Source organism: Carassius auratus, chromosome 19 (genome assembly GCF_003368295.1).
Source record: "Carassius auratus strain Wakin chromosome 19, ASM336829v1, whole genome shotgun sequence".
Lineage (NCBI taxonomy): Eukaryota > Metazoa > Chordata > Actinopteri > Cypriniformes > Cyprinidae > Carassius > Carassius auratus.
The window spans coordinates 28,859,829-28,879,001 of NC_039261.1; the positions used below are offsets into that span (position 1 = coordinate 28,859,829).

The 19,173-nt window shown below is 35.9% G+C and overlaps 1 protein-coding gene across 1 annotated transcript; it reads left to right on the forward strand.

Annotated features, from left to right (window-relative positions):
* Nucleotides 1–349: 349 nt before the first annotated feature.
* LOC113120238 (uncharacterized) lies at nucleotides 350–18,707 on the forward strand. The gene is made up of 8 exons (XM_026290162.1): nucleotides 350–561; nucleotides 6,437–6,499; nucleotides 6,613–6,800; nucleotides 9,815–9,986; nucleotides 10,916–11,021; nucleotides 11,268–11,340; nucleotides 11,426–11,570; nucleotides 18,474–18,707. The coding sequence occupies exons 2-8, from the start codon at nucleotides 6,464–6,466 to the stop codon at nucleotides 18,705–18,707; spliced, it is 954 nt and encodes a 317-aa protein (XP_026145947.1). The 5' UTR covers nucleotides 350–561; nucleotides 6,437–6,463.
* Nucleotides 18,708–19,173: the final 466 nt, after the last annotated feature.

A 19,173-nucleotide genomic window follows, 5' to 3' on the forward strand; every position in this document is an offset into this window, starting at 1 on the left:
AGCAGGAAGATCAATTATTAAATTGATAAAACACCAACAATAAGAAACGTATGTAGCTCTTCACAATTGTTTGAAAAAGGTAGGAAAATTAATCAGCCAAACAGTGTACCCTGACATAAGATCTATTATCGACAAGTTATCAGATAGATATCTTTATTAACCCCATTAGCAAGACCTAACCTTCCTTCATTGTCTTAAATGTACACGTGGAGTGTGTTGTCTATATTATATGGCCATAAATGCAGTCCCATAGAAGAACACCTGAGCCTGTGGTGTCGTCACCAATGTGGGCGTGGCGACGGCGCTGGTCACAGTAGAGGCCGCGAGAGCGAGCGCAGTAATTCCCGGTGTACGAGCGCATTATGATGTACTTTACCGGAGTTCGTCCGGTAACGTCATGAGTGGGAACGTCTCGGAAACCATCTGGTCTAGATAAGATGAACACACCAAGAGGATTTTTTATGTTTTTGAAGACAAAGTAAACTTCGAGGAGCGTTTGTTTGGATGAAATTAACAGAAAAAACGTTAGGATATAATATAAACATAACACACAACGGACAGGTAAGTTACTAAAAGTAATTACACACTGTTTTAATTAAGTGGGAACAGGCATTGAGACTGTATGGGATATAAAAGAAAAAAAGACCGTTTAACGTTAAGTAGCTACTACTATTTAAAAAAAAAAGTGCCATTACTTTGTCCAAGGACTCTTTAATGTCAATAAACGGACAAGAAAATGTACATTTGCTGCCATTATACACTGTTTTTTTTTCAAAGTCTTTCAAAAATGTACAATTTTAAAATGTTTATTCATTCCTTATGTTGTTAAATACTTAATAGTGTTCTTGTGTGCGCGTTACCGGTTCTGTATTCATTCTGTAAACAAAGACAGCAGTTAAGAGTAAAGAAAAGGATTAGGAGCAGGAAATGCTGTTTGGATGTTGAGAATGTGTAACCGAGTGTGCGAAAGAAAGCTCTTTGTGTCTGGCCCTATATCTGTAATCTCCAGGGGCCCCTGTGCTACCTGAGACCTTTTGTGAGGGCCTGCTGCTTTTCTTACCTATAGAGTTCTGTTTAAAAACATGACTTCATGGAGAGAGAATGAGCAAAGAGGATTGAACCAGGGAAAGCAGAGGTGAGGGGTGAAACGGACACAGAAAAGATCATACTAAGTAGGATCAGGATCTTTTTTTGCGGTGGAGATGGCGAAAGTGACAGATGAATGTAAAACATCAAAGAGACAAACATGGGTCAGTTTATAAAGCATTAAATAATACATAGGCATCTTAAATCAGTGTTCATATATATAGCCTATAAAAATACTAAATTATTTTTAAATAAATGCTATTTTATATTGTAATAATTTAAATATTTGTATTTATTAAAAATACTATTATTATTACAATTTATTTTTAATTAAAAAAAAATACTGATACTATAGCAATAAAATGGCATATTTGGCAATAAGAAAATAGGAAAATATTTATCATAGGTCAGCAAACCCAGTGAATGTGTGTGGCCTGAGTCTGAAGTGTGTTAACAGCACAGTTGTTGTTGTTAACTGTGTCATTACGTGGGGGGAAGTACCATAAAAGTCAATGTGTCGTAAACAAGGAACCTCTCGTTATTTCATGCTGCAATTATGATGGGAATGCTTTCTCTGTAACTTTAAATGACTTCCATTTAATTTTGCTGATCTAGAGATCAGACCTGAGATTCTGAGGAACAATTGATCTGATTGCAAATGCATTGATTTCTCACAAAGAGGCATTTGAAGCGAGGTCATTCCCTGCATTCAATTGTAATTGCTTTTGAGCTTTTGACCTTTTAGAGTTTCTTGGTCTAATGATTTTACAATGATTCTTCAGATTATTCAAACATTATCTACTGTATATATTAGAGAACTTGAAGTGCTTTTAATCGGTTAATCTTGAGTTGATCAAAGTCTGCCGTGACAGGAAACCTCTTAACCTCAGCAAACAGAGATCTAGTCATTAGTATGAGCTGCTCAGCATGCAAAAGAGTCCTGTGTTACTCAGAACCCCCCTCTGAGAATACATGCGGCCTTCTTCACAGCGAATAAGAAAAGGAAGAGGGGATAAATAGAATTGGGGTGACAAATGGGAGGGGGTGAAGGGCATGTTTATAGTCACTTTGGTGACTGACAGCACACAAGGTGGTGAGGGGGGTAAACATCTTGGAAATGAGAGGGCAGAAGGAAAATGAAAGAAACAGGGTTCTTCTAAACTATTTTTGCGACGTTGTTTATATTAAAGATTAAATGTTTATTTAAAAGGACATATTCTACCCAAAAATGAAAATTCTGTTAATTCATTTAACCCTCACATCTTTCCAAAATTGTACAATTTTTCTTTTTTCTGTGGAACACACAAGAAGATATTTTAAAGATCGTTGGTGACCAAACAGCTTGATCCCATTGACTTTTATTTAAACGAAACTAAACAAACCCTGCAACTGCTTGATTACCAACATTCTTCTTCATATCTTCCGTGTTCCACAGAAGAAAGCAAGTCATACGGGTTTGGAATGATACAAGGGTTAGAATTTTTATTTTTTGCTGGACTATCCCTTTAATTAATACTTTATCTTTGATATAAACAATTGAGGTTTGCAATGACATGAGGGTGAATGTATGAGAGAAATGTCATTTTGGGTGGACTATCCCTTTAAAATAAAGCAGTGTGAACATTCTTAAAAATATATTTCTGTTAGAAGAAATAAGTCATAAAGATTTGAAACAAGATGAGTGAGTACAAAATTACAGTTTGGATTTTCTTGGTGAACTGTCACTTTAAAATGTAAGGTTCATTGGCTTCTTTGATGCCCCAGATCACAAAATTAATTCTTCAGTACAATTCAGAGGCTCCACTGAAATGTCAAAAGTGCTTTTCCTCTGTTTCGGGTGCTAATCCAGTTGCTAATGGTGACAACCTTCGGGTGAGTCATGAACTGAATACAGTGTGCCAGTGATGCACCTGCAATCACCACACACTCGAACACATGCGTAAGTATACACACTTGTATGCAGCTGCCGACCTGTACTTTAGTCATTGTACACTGTACTTTCTCCTATTGTCCGGCATGTTTAAGGGAGGGGAATATCAAAAGATAGGCTGTAAGAAAATCACAGGACATTTAAAAGAAAGCTTGGAAAGAAAGTTGTTGCCTTTCAGCCATCACAACAAAATGTTGCGTGATTCTTAGAGAGTAATGAACAATACATGCTTTGTTTTACTAGATGCAGGTTTTATTATGTATGTATATATTATGTAGGTTTCTTACTTTTGAACTTAAGGTCATTTGTCAACAATACTACTAACATGAAATAATGCATCTTATTCTTATAATAATAATAATTATTATTATTATTTATTTTTTTTGTATGTTTTTTTACATATTTATTTTTGGCATTTTCTGCCTTTATTTTGATAGGATAGTATAATGACAGGAAGCAAAATGTGGGGGGTGGAGGTGGGAAAGTTCCATGAGATGGGACTCAAACTCGGGATGCCTGAAGAGCAACGGCAAATAAAAAGTTTTTTTTTTTTTTCTTCAGGAATTTATCAAAATATTTAAAAAGGTTTGCTGCATGGTTAAAATAGGCCTAAGCTACGCATTAAAAAAAGTGTTTTTAGAGAAAAAAAAAGTGCCTAAGGCACACCTGTGCAATAATCATGCTGTCTAATCAGCAGCTTGATATGCCACACCTGTGAGTTGGATGGATTATCTCGGCAAAGGAGAAGTGCTCACTAACACAGATTTAAACCGATTTGTGAACAATATTTGAGAGAAATAGGCCTTTCGTGTACATAGAAAAAGTCTTAGATCTTTGAGATCAGCTCATGAAAAATGGGGGCAAAAACAAAAGTGTTGCGTTTATAATTTTGTTCAGTGTAATTAAAAATTATATAATATAGGCAAATATTTTTTGTCATCAAATCCCCACAACCCTTATTACATCTAAGTATATAAGGTTAAGCAATATAAGCTAAAAGCATTCAACCATCTCCGCAACATGGGCATGAGTGGTATTTGAGGCAGACTATTTGTTTATTTGACCAATAGCAGCTGGACTGAAGTGTTCAGGAAACCTGTCTGAAAACAGTAATTATTCTTTCAGCCATGCCACTGCAGGTTTAGCAGTGTAGAAAAGCTCACACATCACCTTTAAAGACATCAGATATGTTCAATAAAAATCCACTGTCCACTTCTACACCTCTGTTGAGCAATGAATCAGGAGGTAGTTTGATCTGTCCATTGTTTGGGGCTAGACTCTAAAGTTAGGGTGGTGATAGAGTTGGTGGAAGAGGGGTGAAAGAGTAAATGTATCACAGAGAGGACAGTAAAAGAGGCCCGGGAGTGGTGGAGGAGTGAAAGACTAAAAAAGGGGGGGTCGGAGGGTGTATAAAAGACAGAAAGTTGCTGTTCTCATGTGTCTAGAGGAAAAAAGCGCTGACTGCCTTCATGGTGACGTAATGTGATTATGGCATCATCAGTAATCTTGTGATGATCTTAAAAACTATGACATCTGTGTCGAGCAGATGTACACAGAGACCAAAATAATGCCACACCTGCCAAAGGTCAAAATTTAGCAGCCAAAATATCAAAACTGTATTTTACATTATTTTTATTAATAAATATGTATTTGTTCCTATGACAGGTGTAATTATATATAGATTTTATCCCTGCATACTTGCAACCCGTGTTCTGAAAAAAAAAAAAAAAAAAAAAAAAAAAAAAACCTTTCGGCATCCTGGATAAACCAGAATTTCCACTAACATTTTCTTCTGTTGCCTTGAATCAGATCTTTTGAATCAGATCACTTATTTATTCAACGAATCAGTTGATCTATTTCGCAAAATACATATGATTCGTTCATGAAACGACTTGATTTGGTTCATGAGTTGAACTTTTTGACTCAGTGTTCCAGTTTTAGTGGAACTGCCCAGAAGATTGTCAGTAAATTATGACTTTAATATAATCCACAAGTTGTATGGACCACTTTTAAGATCCTTTTATAATGCTTTTGTTTCTTTTTTGAAGTTTGTCAAATACAGCCCTTTGGTTTAGAACAACGTGAGTTTGAATAAAAGACATGCTGTGTTTAAGAACAAATTTTCATATTTCATAAGCATTATATATAGTGCAATGACGGTTTTGTTGTTCGGAAACAAAACAATGAACTTTGACCTCTTCGATCGCTACAGTCCCAGCCTCTACGTCCTCGTTTCTACAGTCCGTTCACTTTCTCTCATTGTACATGCTTGCACACAAAGGTGTGGAACAGGTGGTGGCAGCCTTATCTCAGCCTGTTGGCAGACTGCGTCTTTGTGATGTGTGCACTCATGGACAAATTATTTGCAGAGCATTACTTGCTTTTAATGTTTGCTGCAAACAGGGATAGAGAGACAGAAGCTATTTTACTTGAGAGGAAATGGTTTTATATGTGTGGTTCACAATGCATTCCTAGTAGAACAGACATAAAGAAAAGGATTGAAGCAGAACCACTCCAGACGATTTCAAAACAGTGTTATGTAATAAATGATAACCATAGAGACCGAGGGGAAGAAAGCAAGAGGGAGGTAAAATTAGAGATAAACGGTCTTGGAGTGAAAACATTCTCCAAAGCTGTTCCCAGCCCATCACGCACTTCCCATAAACTCCTTCATTTGTTTTTATGAATTGTGAAATAGCCTTGCTTTTACAATGGGGTGAATTTTCTCATGTGCTGGACTTTTATTGCAGTTATAAACTGAACTGTGATATGAGATCAGATACCATGCTTATATACACTGCAAAAAAAAGACTGACGAAACACACCAGATAAAACTGCATAGAGTTACACAGTAGGGTAGACCCAAGTCATATCTAGTGACTTTAAGGGTGGCTCTTTTGACTTTTTGCTTGAAAGCAGCCACCTAGCATCTAACACACCTTAGAAACTGGATAACAATGTGTTAAAAACTAATCAGCAAACCAAAGCAACAATGTAGTACACTGATATCAGTGTTGGGGAAGCTACTTTGAAACTGAAAAGTTAAAAAAAATATGAAGTAGTCATGCTACAGTTTTGAAAAATTTAAGTATACTATTAACTACAAACAAAAAAACTAGTTCATTAAAGTAATTGAACAATATACATATTTTAGAAGTAAAACATATACTATCCAATGGCATAATCAACCAACCTGTGTTTTTGGATACAGCACCATTTCTTGGGCATTTACAATTTGTGTATAAAATCAGATGAATAGTTACAGTATATACACATAATTTTGACTTTAGCCATGCTTTAGTGGTGGTTTGGATATGTAACCGATGTAATGGATATAACTTTTTATTATGATTACATTTTTTTGAACCATTTATCCAAACACATTTTTCAGAAATTGTAATGTCATATTTTGATCTGTAGGGGGAGCAGTGAAGCTATAATCTGATTATGGGCCCTGAGGATTTTCCTGACCTTATGGACACGGTATGTATTTGTGAATACAGTATGTGTCTGTCTGAGTAAAGATCCATGTGTACCAATTATGTGCCAATAATTTAGCATCTTTTTTTGTTCTGACTTTCACTCATTACACCCAGATGTCGAGCACTCCTCCTCCCTCTCCTCGTCCTGTCTGTTCCTCATTCTCACCTCCTTACTGCTCTCCACCGTTCGTGACCTTACGCTCCCCTGCCACTCGTCACCTGACTCAGCTCGACCCCTGGAGGAGACACAGCTGGGAACCTGGAGCTGTTGCACATGGATATCCACCCAATGACACACGCAGGTAAAAAATTATTCATCTGTGCTGACATGTATTATCATGATGAATAAACTTAATATAATTTGTGTGTAGTTTCAGATATACAGGTGCATCTCAAAAAAATTGAATATTGTAAAAAAGTAAATTTTTTGTAACATTTCAAAAAGTGAAACTTTCATATATTCGAGATATCAAGTTTTTATCTTTTTTATTTTGATGATTAGAGCTTACAGTACATGAAAGTCAAAAATCCAGTATCTCAGAATATTAAAATATTTCCTAAGATCTTTTTTTTTTTTTGCAATTGGCAAAACATAAAAGTATAAGTTCTTTAAAGTATGTTCATTAATGCATGCAAAACTTGGTCAGGGCTCATTTAGCACAAAATTCCAGCATCAGTGATGTGTGGCATGGTAGCGATTAGCCTGTGCCACTGCTGAGACACTATTGAGCCTTTAGCTCAACTGTTTTTCACCTTTCTATTAAAAATATCCCATAGATTCCATATGGGGTTCAGGTCAGGCATGTTGGCTGGCCAATAAAGCACAGTAATATCATGGTCAGCAGACCACTTGGAAGTGGTTTTGGCTCTGTGGGCAGGTGCTAAAGTGCTGCTGGAAAAGAAACCAGCAATCAGAAGCTTGTCAGCTGATGGAAGCATTAAGTGCTCAGAAATCTTCTGGTAGACGGCTGCATTGACGTCACGGCACCCAAATCATCACTGACTTCAGAAACTTCCCAGTGGACTTCAAGCAACTTGGATTCTTTGCCTCTTCAGTCTTCCTCCAGACTCCAGACCTTGATTTCCAAATGAAATGCAAAATTTACTTTTATCTAAAAAGATGACTTCAGACCACTGAGCAGTAGCCAGACCTTCAGAATGACGGCTTGAACGTCTGGAATTCATGGCAGTTTTCTTTGGCTAAGGCCCACCCATGTGGTTACTTGACCGATATGTCAAACAACCAATCAAGTATCATTCAGTGTCACGTTTAGGGGTGTGAAAAGGTCGCCACAATAGCAATCCAGTGTTTAAAACTCTCTGATATATTTTAAATATTCTATTCCGCAAATTTTCAATATTTCACATACTTTTGAAACTCGTCGTCACAGTTGTAAACACTACGGCTTTCTTCTTTTGTGAGGGGGTTTGGCGCCATGACATCTTTATTTCCAGGCGGAATGTTAAAGAATGCGACACACGTTTCTCGGAAATCCTGTAGAATTCAACCAATCTGATGATGACTTTGACACTCCTGAAGTGTTTCCACTTTTGTGTCCCATATGCATCAGACGTTTAGACCATGGCTGAGACTACTGAGCAACAGTCCAGTTCTTTTTCTCCTTAGCCCAGGTAAGATGCTTCTGACGTTGTTTCTGTTTCAGAAGTGGCTTGGTAGCCCTTTTCCTGAAGACGTCTCAGCATGGACTCCAGCTTCAGTCCACTCCTTGTGAAGCTCTACCAAGTGTTTGAATCAGCTTTGCTTAACAGTATATTCAAGCTTGCGGTCATCACTGTCGCTTGTACACCTTTTCCTACCCAATTTCTTCCTTCCAGTAAACTTTTCAGTAATGACCTTCTGTGATTTACCCTCTTTGTGGAGGGTGTCAGTGATTGCCTTATGGACCATTGCCAAGTCAGAAATCTTCCCCATTATTAAAGTTTCAAAAAACAAGACATACCTGGAATTTATATTGTAGGATGATAATTTAATGAAACTCAAATGTTAATATTCTAATATTTTGAGAAACTGGATTTTAGACTTTCATTAGCTGTAAGCTCTAATCATGTTTTACCTAATGTTTTATATTACATGTAATGATTTTAGAATAAAGGAAAGTTCACTTTTTGAATTTTGATGCACCTGTAATTTTTATAATTAAAAATAGTAATTTAATATATTTTAATAATAATTTCTTTTTACATATTTACATATTATTTTTAATAATTAACTCTTTTCTATTTTAATATATTTTAAAGTAAATAATTGTGATGGTAGAGCTGAATTTTCAGAAGCCATTACTCTAGTCTTCAGTGTTGCATGATCCTTCAGAAATAATTCTAATATGCTGATGTGTTGCTCAAGTGACATTTCACATTATTATCAGTGTCGAAAAACAGTTTTTTCTTCCACCCAAAAATGATAACTTTTGTGGAAAACCTGAAGCATTTTTAGGACTTTTTAATGAATAGAAAAAAACGCATTTATTTGAGACACAAGTAATTTGTAAAAGTATGAATCTCTTTAGTATATTTTGTACAGTCTAATGCATCCTTGTTGAGCTAAAGTATACATTTTTCAAAAACAAAATCTTAGTGATCCTACATTTTTTAACCATTTTATTGTAGTTTTTGTTTAATAATTATTTATTTTTTGCAGTAGTCTTTTAGGATGCACTAGTTGTATAGTATACAGAATTGTATACTATATATAAATGAACTAATGGACCATGTTAATTTATAACAAAATGCATATGCACGTTTATAAAAGCTTCCTGGTATGTGCATTTATTCTTATTCCACATTGTGCTGTATTACTCTTTCTCTTTCACTCACATTCGTCCATGGCTGTCCTGATATAGGGCTTCTACTGTGTCCCTCTGTGGACTATTATTGTGAGATCACCACCAGCCAGTGCCAATGCACTCAGTGAGGAGACAGAGAGAAACACACGCACAGATAACAACACACACAGAATTACATAGGTCTCTCTAGTGAGGATCTAACATAACACTGCAGCGTGGGTCATTTTCAGGTTAGCGTTAAAGATGTCAACTTAAAATCATCCAACGGTAGATGAAAGAGTGAGATTGACATTTTTACATGTATAATATTACGATTTTGTATATATTTGTGTTTACATATGTGTAGGTTTGTTTATATTATTGCAGATGTTCTATGGAACTTGTAATTTGTGGTACTTTATAATTATAGTGATCAGACCACAGGACAAAACACAAGTCTGACCTTCAGTTACTTACATTGTTGGATCATGTTATGCATTAACAATGTATGTGAATTAAATCTTTATTCTCAGTGTCAGTCTTGAAGATCTGGATCCGGATGAGATGTCCTTAGTGCTAAACGGTGCATTGAGGTCAAAAAGAGCTCGAGAAGCCCGCAGGTCTGTCACTCAAGCTTCCCTGACGTCACTTACCGAGGAGGAAGTTGGAGCAGAGCATCAGGAACATCATCAATCAGCGCTGGAGGTTAGAACACGCACACAGAGCTTCTGTGAGCTGCATTACTATGTACTGTATACTTACAGTTAGTAGCCACCTTTTAAGCTATGAAAAAAAAATGAACGTAACTATAAAACTGAACGTAACTTTTTCAGAAACTATCAAAAATATGCCATTACAAAAGAAGAAAAGCACAATGAAAATGAAAAAAATGAACTCCGCCGCACAAATTTAATAGGCTCTTCAAATGGTTCATTCTTTGTTCATGTTTTTCAAATATTCGTTTTCGCTAATCGTAGATTCTGAATGCATTGCCACAGATTTCGCTTACGCTTCGCAGTTTTATTATTTTTTTAATAAAAATTATTATTGTCATTCAGTAACACAATCTTATTTCAAGCTGTCTTTCAGACAGATCAAGATCAAGAGATCAAGATAGAGCAGCAAGTTTATTCACTGATAAGTGGAAAAACAACAAAATGAAGAGTTTCAGCTTCTATTTTTGTAACTTATTCAATAGAAATGTGAAATGTACTTTATGTTCAGCAAAATAACTCTACCTATGCAAACCACACAATACTGAACATTTACTTAAAGTGGAGTATATAATATATTTAGACAAAATTTTTATACTTAAATTCTGCAATGGTGCATTAAATTATTCAAAATAGGCACTTTTTTGTAACAATGTACAATGTCAAATAATTTCAGATAATTTCAAATAAATTGTTTGAAAATTCAGCTTCACACACACATCACAGAAATAAATTACTAATTATTCTTAACAATGATTATTAAAATATAAAAGTTATATTTCATAATACAGCTGTTTTTAACTGTATTTCTGTACATCTTTCAAAAACATGAAAAAAATATACTGGCCCTAAAATTTTGAACAGTAGTGTAAATGAAATATTGAGTTAATCAGATAACTGCTTTGTAAATTTCTCCCTCAGGTGCAATCCAATCAGATGCATGGCTGCAGTGTCTCCGCCCCCAGCCTGTGTATGATGCAGCAGATGCCCAGAAGCTCCGCCCCTCGCCCACGTTCCTACTGCCATGGTCAGTTGAGTGTGTTTGGGGTTTCCAGCTTGTTTACAAATTAATTCAAATGAAACATTCATTCATGTTTCCTATGTGGTTCTTCCCCTCACTTTTTTTATATTCATTTTATTTTACAGTTTCCTCCCTAAACATAAGTTTTCAAATATTTTGTGTCCACTATGTTTCTATTTGGCTCTGAAACTGAAACCGATATTAAGACAACATTACTTCATGAACAGTCCAAGTTCTGTTTCCTCAAATCAGAACCTTTTTCTTGTCTTGTTCGGTGTGATCTAGAGAGTGTTTCGTACCACCAGATTGGAGGATCATCTCACAGGTGTGTCTCGGTCCTGGCTTGTTTGAATCATTAATATCCTAATATATTCAATTGTAAATATCCATACTTTTAATTTCTGATACAGTATAGACAGCGAGTTTGCTTCTCCGGATTGGGACATAAATAGAGGGCAAATAAAGGCTGAGGGGCACAAAAACAAAGAGGACGCCTCAGGAAATCGTCTGGAGCGAACACTGAGCTTCCTGCGCAAGATGACTGCTAAAAGCAAGGTAGGCGCCCAGCTTCCTGTCCACTCCTGAGCTTACTGTGTCAAATGTCCAGTATCATTTCTGTTTGGCTGTTATTTTAATCTGTCTTTAGAAGAGATACCACTTGCATATGGCATAATGCTCCTTTTAGTTCAGGTGAGAGGGGACAGTGTAGTAAAACTGGACAATAGTCCCATTCCAGTCCAACAGAGGGCAGAGTGAGACAATCCTGCTGAACAGGAAACTGGAAAATTAAGCAAAAACCCTGTGTCTCCCTTCTCCACTTGTTCTCTGTAAAATTCCAGTTACTGCCATTATTATTAGCTCTCAAACTAATAATACTCGCTCTGTACTTTCGCTTAGCTCCTGGGTGAAATTCCACAGCTTGGTTTGTGCTGAGAATCAGATTCCAGCTTTTCATGAATCATAGGAGCCTGGCAAACACTGACTCACTTAGTAGTCAGCTAAAATGTCTCAGAAAGTGCGGCAGAGTCTGCAGGTTTGACGTCTTATCAAAGCCATAATCATTTCTTTAATTAAATTCAGAAAGGTTCCAGCAGTTTCATGCCTTTTTGTGTTTAAGAGACAGCCTTTCTACAGTAGAACACAATAGATATTTTGAAAAATGTTGGTAACAGTATTGGTTAACATTGACTTCCGTTATATGGTCAAAAAAGCAGAGACATTTCTCAAAATATTGTCTTTTATGTTCCCCAAAACGTTCAGGGTGAACTATCCCTTCAGTTTTCAATTAATTGACATGATCTATGGTTTCAGAAACACTCACTGAACCATCAGAAAGTACTGTGCACCATTAGTTAACATGATCTTGGGAGAGTGAGATGCAATATTACAAATTGAAATAAAGCCCCTTTCGTAGTTGTTTTAAGGATGGATGGCAATCAAAAATACTGTCTTTGACCCAGTTCACTACTATGACACATGAGGAAGCAGGGTTTTATGCTTGAGTGATGATAGGTCTGAAGATGACATTGTTTTTTTGAGTCAGTATCGCAGTGCTTGTGAAACAAAGTCCTCGTTTGTTCACATTAGTGCTTGTCATGTTCATGGACTGTCAGATCTTTACAAGTCTTTTTCAAAGTAAAAAATAAAAAAGCAATTATGTTAACTTAGTATTCCTAAAAGATTTGAATTTGCTTTAACTACATTACAATTCAGAAGAAAAAATATAGTTATATCAGTAATATTTTTAATATTATTACAATTGAAAATAATTGTATAAAAAAGTATATAAAAAGCTGAATTTTCAGTAGCCATTACTTCAGTCTTTTTCCCCCATGCTTCTATAATGGATCGAAGTCCAAAAGAACAGATTTTATTTGAAATATATATTTTTTATAGTGTTTACTGTCACATTTGTTATATACACTATAAACTCTCATGTTACATTTTATGTATATGTGAGTATATATACATATATATAATTTTTTTATTTAATGTTTTCAATTTCCCATTGCAGACACATATAAAATATTAGCATTTTTATTATTTGCATTTAGAGGAAATTAAGTCACAATTGTGAATGAAAGATGCAATTAACTTTTTTTATTATTTATTTATTTTTGCCCTGACAAGGAAATAGGTTTTCATGTAAACTTTCCCATGTGTCATTTCAAACCAATATAAACCTATAAGATCAAGACTCATCACATTTACTGAGTTATCATTTAAACTCTTATCATCACAGCCAAAGGTCTGTTTGAATTGCCAGTCTTTCCATGACATCATGGGCACTAAACATCACACATGTGCTTTTTTAGATCTTAAGGGAGCTTCGACAGAATTGGCACTCGTGATTAGTCGTCCACTTTAGGGAATATTGTTTTCATGCCAGGCCCGCAGGCTCCAACACAAACAGTCCTGCAAAAGACGGGAGGAGTTTTATGAGACAGCCTGTTTTTTTGTAAAGCAAGCTGGACCGTTTGCTTAAATAGCAACGTCTTGTTTTAAATAGCTGTTTAAAACCACATTACCAGATTTATAGTACAGTCTACAGTTTTCTCTAAATATGTGTTATATAAGTAACACGCTTCTGTCTGAGGTTTTGTTTAAAACGTTATTCTGCATTATGTTTATGCCTTTGATAGATCACAACCATATGATCAGCTGGGAAGCACAGACAGACTTTCATGTGACTAGACTTCCTTGGAAGAGCTTTCTGTTTTTCTCTTTCTCTCTTTCTGTCAGATCCAAATGCTTATATGTGCATGCACACACACAAACAATCACACATGGGTCCAGTCAGCTGTTTGAAACCTGATCTGGTCCCATTCACACGTAGGGAGGAAGGAGCTTGGGAAGGGACAGACCACAGGCACGAACTCAAAGCAGCATGACTGGGTTTTTTTTTTACTTTGTTAGCCTTTAGGTATTAATTCTTTACTGTTGAGAGGGAACTTTTTGATTGTATTGTACAACATTTTTAGCTTTGAAAAGTGATTTTAATCTTTAAGATAAGGCATCATCTTATTATTAAACTCATTTGTAGTGAAAGCTGTGCAATAAATATCAATATGATAATCATGTTTAGTAAAGCTTTTCTTTCTGTGTGGTACCACCACAGTCCAGTAAAATGTGTATCATTGTGAGTGTGTGTGTGTGTGTGTGTGTGTGTGTGTGATGATTATTAGCCGCAAAGTAAACAGTCTGGCAGAGTCATCTCATCGTCTGGCCTGTTTCCTTCTCCCATTATCTTTAACTCTCAGCCGTCCCCTCTGTTTTCCTTGTATCCTTCAGTTGCTCTTTCTGTCCCACGCATTATTAACTCGCATATTTCTCTTTTCTGCACCCCTTTACATTTACACCTTAACAGATAAACGTTAAGCATTACACATTACAATCTTTCCTTCTTACCAAAGTACCATAAAATACATTTAATAAAGTGGGAATTACCCAGCGAGTGCAACGGGCACCTGCTCTTGAAATATTGCTGTTAGGATTTTTTACTGGCAGTCATTTTTCAACAACTGTGTCTCCCCTCGCTGTTGGCCATTTGCTGCACTGTTTACTCCAAGCTGTTGGGAGACTCATAAAGCCACAGAGGCGCCCGTAGGGTGGAGCACAGGGCCTTTTTTGAGGTTATAACGCCTTTGCACTGGTTTGGCAATCCCACTACAGGAGCAAACATCTGTGAAACATATCAACAGGAGCCCCTCCCACACCCCTGTTGACAGACTGGGATCTGGACTGTTTTGCAATGGAAAGGTGAATGAGATTTTAAAGTAAGGGTGGAAATATTAGGTAAAGTTGTCTCCACATTTATGTCTATCTATCTATCTGTGTGTGTGTGTGTGTGTGTGTGTGTGCGCGTGTCTGTGTGTGTGTAAATGTTTATTGACAGTGTGACAAGAACAAAATATAACTTCCTAACTTCTATCTAACTGATGCTGCATCTCACTTAGCCAAAATTTGAAATACACTCATGAATAAAATTGCACACACACACACACATTCACCTTTAGGCTTCACGTTGTGTAGTGTGTCACAATCTGTGCTGAATGACAGGCCTCGTGGGCTTCAGCCTCCAGAACCTGGTCATTATCTCTGCAAAAACACACAGAGACACACAGTCCTCACTATAACTCCTACTGTCATAAACACGCGAAGAAAAACACATTTTCCCGTCTGCCGCAGAAAGCATCTCTGAAGAGAGCCTCCTCTATTGAGTGGTAACCCACAGCAACGCTCCCTCTCTCTTTCTCTTTCATTCTCTCTCTTTCTATCCATCTATTTCAGTGTAGAGTCATGGCCACATCTAACACCCACTATCATTGTAACTACCAGCTTCAGTGTAATGCAGATTCATGCAAAATGCATACAACACATAAATGAGGTATATTTCTCTGATCATTTAATCTATAGCTATGTAAAATCACAAAATAACTTATTTGCTCTTAGATCAGGACACTCAGAGAGTTTCGTTTAATATCTACTTTGACTTAGATGTTTCTCTTAAAATAGGATGAAATGCTTAAATTACATTGAAAACAAATGCATGTACAAATGTTTATTTAAGTACATATTGAAATCTCTGGCACAATTTGAGACCTTGACATTTTACTCAGGAAAAAAATCTGATAAGCAGAAGACTTATCAAAAAAGAGCTTGTTTTAAATCTAATTCCCGAAATGTATTCTTTTTATATATAAAAAAAGAAAAATCTATTGAATAAACAGTTTAACCCTAATTTTTATCTTCTGATGTATGTGAGCTGATTATTATTATTTACCTAAAATTAGTTTTTTTTTTGTTGTTTTAAAGCTACAAGTAATTACGAAAAGCAAAAATAGCAAGTTAGAGAATGTAAAAAAGTAATAAAAAAAGTGGGATATAACTTTAAAAAGTGAAATTGCATTTATTTATTCATTACATTGAAAGTAATTGTGAAAAGGCAAAAATTCAAACATAATTTATTTGTTATTTTCAAATACATTGAAAGAAATTATAAAAAAGAAAATATAGCAAAAGTTAGACATGTAAAAAAGTCGGGGGGGGGGGGGGGGGGGGGTTATGTTTTATCATTTTAAAACATAAAATTTTATGTATGTGTGTGTATGTATGTATTTATGTACATATGCACATATTTATTTATGTATTCATTTAATTATTTTCTGAGATCAAATGAATGATGAATAACAAGATCAGCCAATTAGATCAGTCAGTGTAGTCAGTGTACTTGTTGAACTGGCACTGATTATGAAGTGGCATCTCGCTTATTAGCATTTGTTAGCATAGCTTGCAGCAGACCGCTCCAGTAACCTCAGCATTATACGAGTACAGAAGCAGCCATCCAAAACTCACTGAAGACAGAGTATTCATCATTATTGATCTGGTCAGGAGTGCTGCAGGGGCTGAAATCTGACTGCTAATAAACAACAGAACTAATCCCATGCCACACATTTGTTATACCAACACAAGGAAGAAAGCTTGTGTGCATGAAATTAAAGAAATTGTTAGTAAGAGGGAGAGGTAGAAGAAGTGTTGAAACACTTGTGTGGAAGTCCGCCCACAGTGCAATCTGTCCTTCCTCAGAGACAGTGAACCACAGAGCGAGCAAGAGAGAAAGACTCGGAGAGAAAGAGAGAATGGTGCTTCACTATTTAAAGTTGAAGAGCTAGTGGATTTCACAGAAAGAGACGTCATATACTCGTTTTCTGCCAGAATAGTGATGGTGAATGGTGGAGGGATGGCTTTTTGAGAGCCGAATGTTTTTACTAAATGTCCACAAGCATAGTACATTGCAGTTTTTGAGAATTTATTTTAACTTACATAATCAAATAATTTAATAAAGCAGGCTTTGGTGTAACAGTCAAACCTTTTTATTTTTAACAAGTAATATTCATGGTATTCAATTATAAGCAATGCTAATACATGTATTTCTTTTATTTATATTATAGATATAGTTTTGTGTATATTTATATATTTTAAATCATAGTAAATAGTGTATTTATATATTCAATATAAAATGTGTACACACAAAATTTATATGTGTGTGTGTGTGTGTGTGTGCGTGTGTGAGTGAAGTGTTTTATATATATAAGATACACTCAAAGAGGGTTCACAGATGACAAATAAGAAACAATGTTTAAAAGAATGCACATTTCCTACTTTATTTGTAAATGAAATTCATCTCCAATACTACTTCTATCTTTTTGGGTTTATCCATTGTTATTCGAATGCCAGTAAAAACTGCCAAATAAGGTTTGCACGTAGTTACGTTATGATACATAATATTCAGAGGGTGGGGACACTGGGGGATTCCCTCAGTCTATGTCTCTGCATCTGCTAAATGATTTTTTTATACCCAGTGAATTAGGAGTTAAAACTCCCACCCAGGTGACACTACTCCAATAACAGACTGTGCAAAATACCCAAATTATCTTTAAAATATTGCCAAGTAACATTGCAATTTTGCGAACAACAGTAAAATAAGAGAAGGACTTTAACTGTAAGCTACATGAGCATACACAAAATGAAGGGAACAGTAACATCTTAATATTAAAACGTTCAGAGGATATGTTTCTTTCTTTTCCTGACATTTGTTATATAGTCCACATTATAGTCCAAACTTTTTTTTTATTTACCACTGTATTTTGACAGTAACGTATGTATTCAAAATACATTGTCTATGACCAAAAATTTAAGAAGTTATATGTTTTCAGTAGAATTTAAAAAAATGTGCTCCGCTTTAGAACGCATAAAAATATATACTTAATGGGTTTTTTTTGTTTTGTTTTTTGATTGAGTTGAGTTGGTTTGGCATCAAACACAATGTGATTTTCAGCAACCGAGATCTGACAGGAACAGCAAATTTTCCGCTTAGGCGAGCGCTTAACAGTTAGTTTACCTCTCGAATAAAATCAGCAGCAGGCCAGTAAACCAATGAGAACTGAAGAGTCACAGCGACAGAGAGCAGGTGAGAAAGTGTCGGGGAATCCGCTTGCCCCGAAGCTTCCATCACTGATGTAGATTCACCGTTTGTAGGGCCCAATTGTTCAAAATGTAGAGATTAAGACTTTTTGATTTATTTTTTTCACTTAAATAAATATTTTTGTAATCATACACAGAGTAAAGTACCAAAAAAAGGTAAAGTTGGGTACCGGTTAAAAAGTGAACCTCTGCTCATCTAACTCTCTTATCTGTTCCACAACCAGATTAAGTAGACCAGATTATTTCGTCTGAACTACAGTCAGTATTGTTTGATGAATCCAAAATGACTAGATGGGACAGTACATCTGTTGCAAGATTTGACCTGCTTTAATCTTGATTTAATCTGCTGAGAGATTTGTCTAGCTTTAATCCATGCCACATATTTAAAAAAGAAAAAGGCTTTTGCGTGCTTCTGTGAGTGTTCCTGTATGGTATAAGAACCCAAAACCTTGCTGCCCACTGTAAACTTTCCAGGCTCCCCTCATAACCCAGCCAAAGACTAAGTACACTGTTGGCATGGCGACAGATGTGGCCAAGGCGGGAAAAGAATGTCCCCTCCTCTCCCTTCGGCTCTCTTCCCAAAAGAAAACGTCCACCATTTTCTGCCTTTCCCGGTACACAGAGGTGATCTACAGAGGTGCGTGCAGAGCCACTCCAATGCTGCAGGATTTAGAAACATTGGATACTTACAGATGTTATATGTTGTAACTAAGTGTCTTTATTATTAAATGTTAATTTGCATTATAAATGAACTATCCATCGTCTCATTTTCATTTAATGTAGTAAATGGTCTGATTTCATTCAAGGGTGTTTTTTGCTCGCTTATGCAGACCACAAGCTTTCTGAAAATTATTCTTAGTTCCTTCTAGTGGTACAGCCCTCTGTGAAAAAATGCTGAATAGGTGTAAGTGCCGAAGCTGATGTCATTGTTTGTTTGTAGGATATCAGCGACCGGGTTTGAGAGTCTCCAGTATTGTTGTTGCTTTAGTACCATTATTACATCATGACAGATGGTAGCATCTATTGTACTTAAACCACACAGAACAGATGTTTCCATCATATTAACTTGTGACAGGCCGAATATTAATATGCAGATATTTTGCATACACTTAAACTGACTGGTTATCCAAAGAAATTAATAGCCTACTAATTCTATGGGTATAACACTCACAAA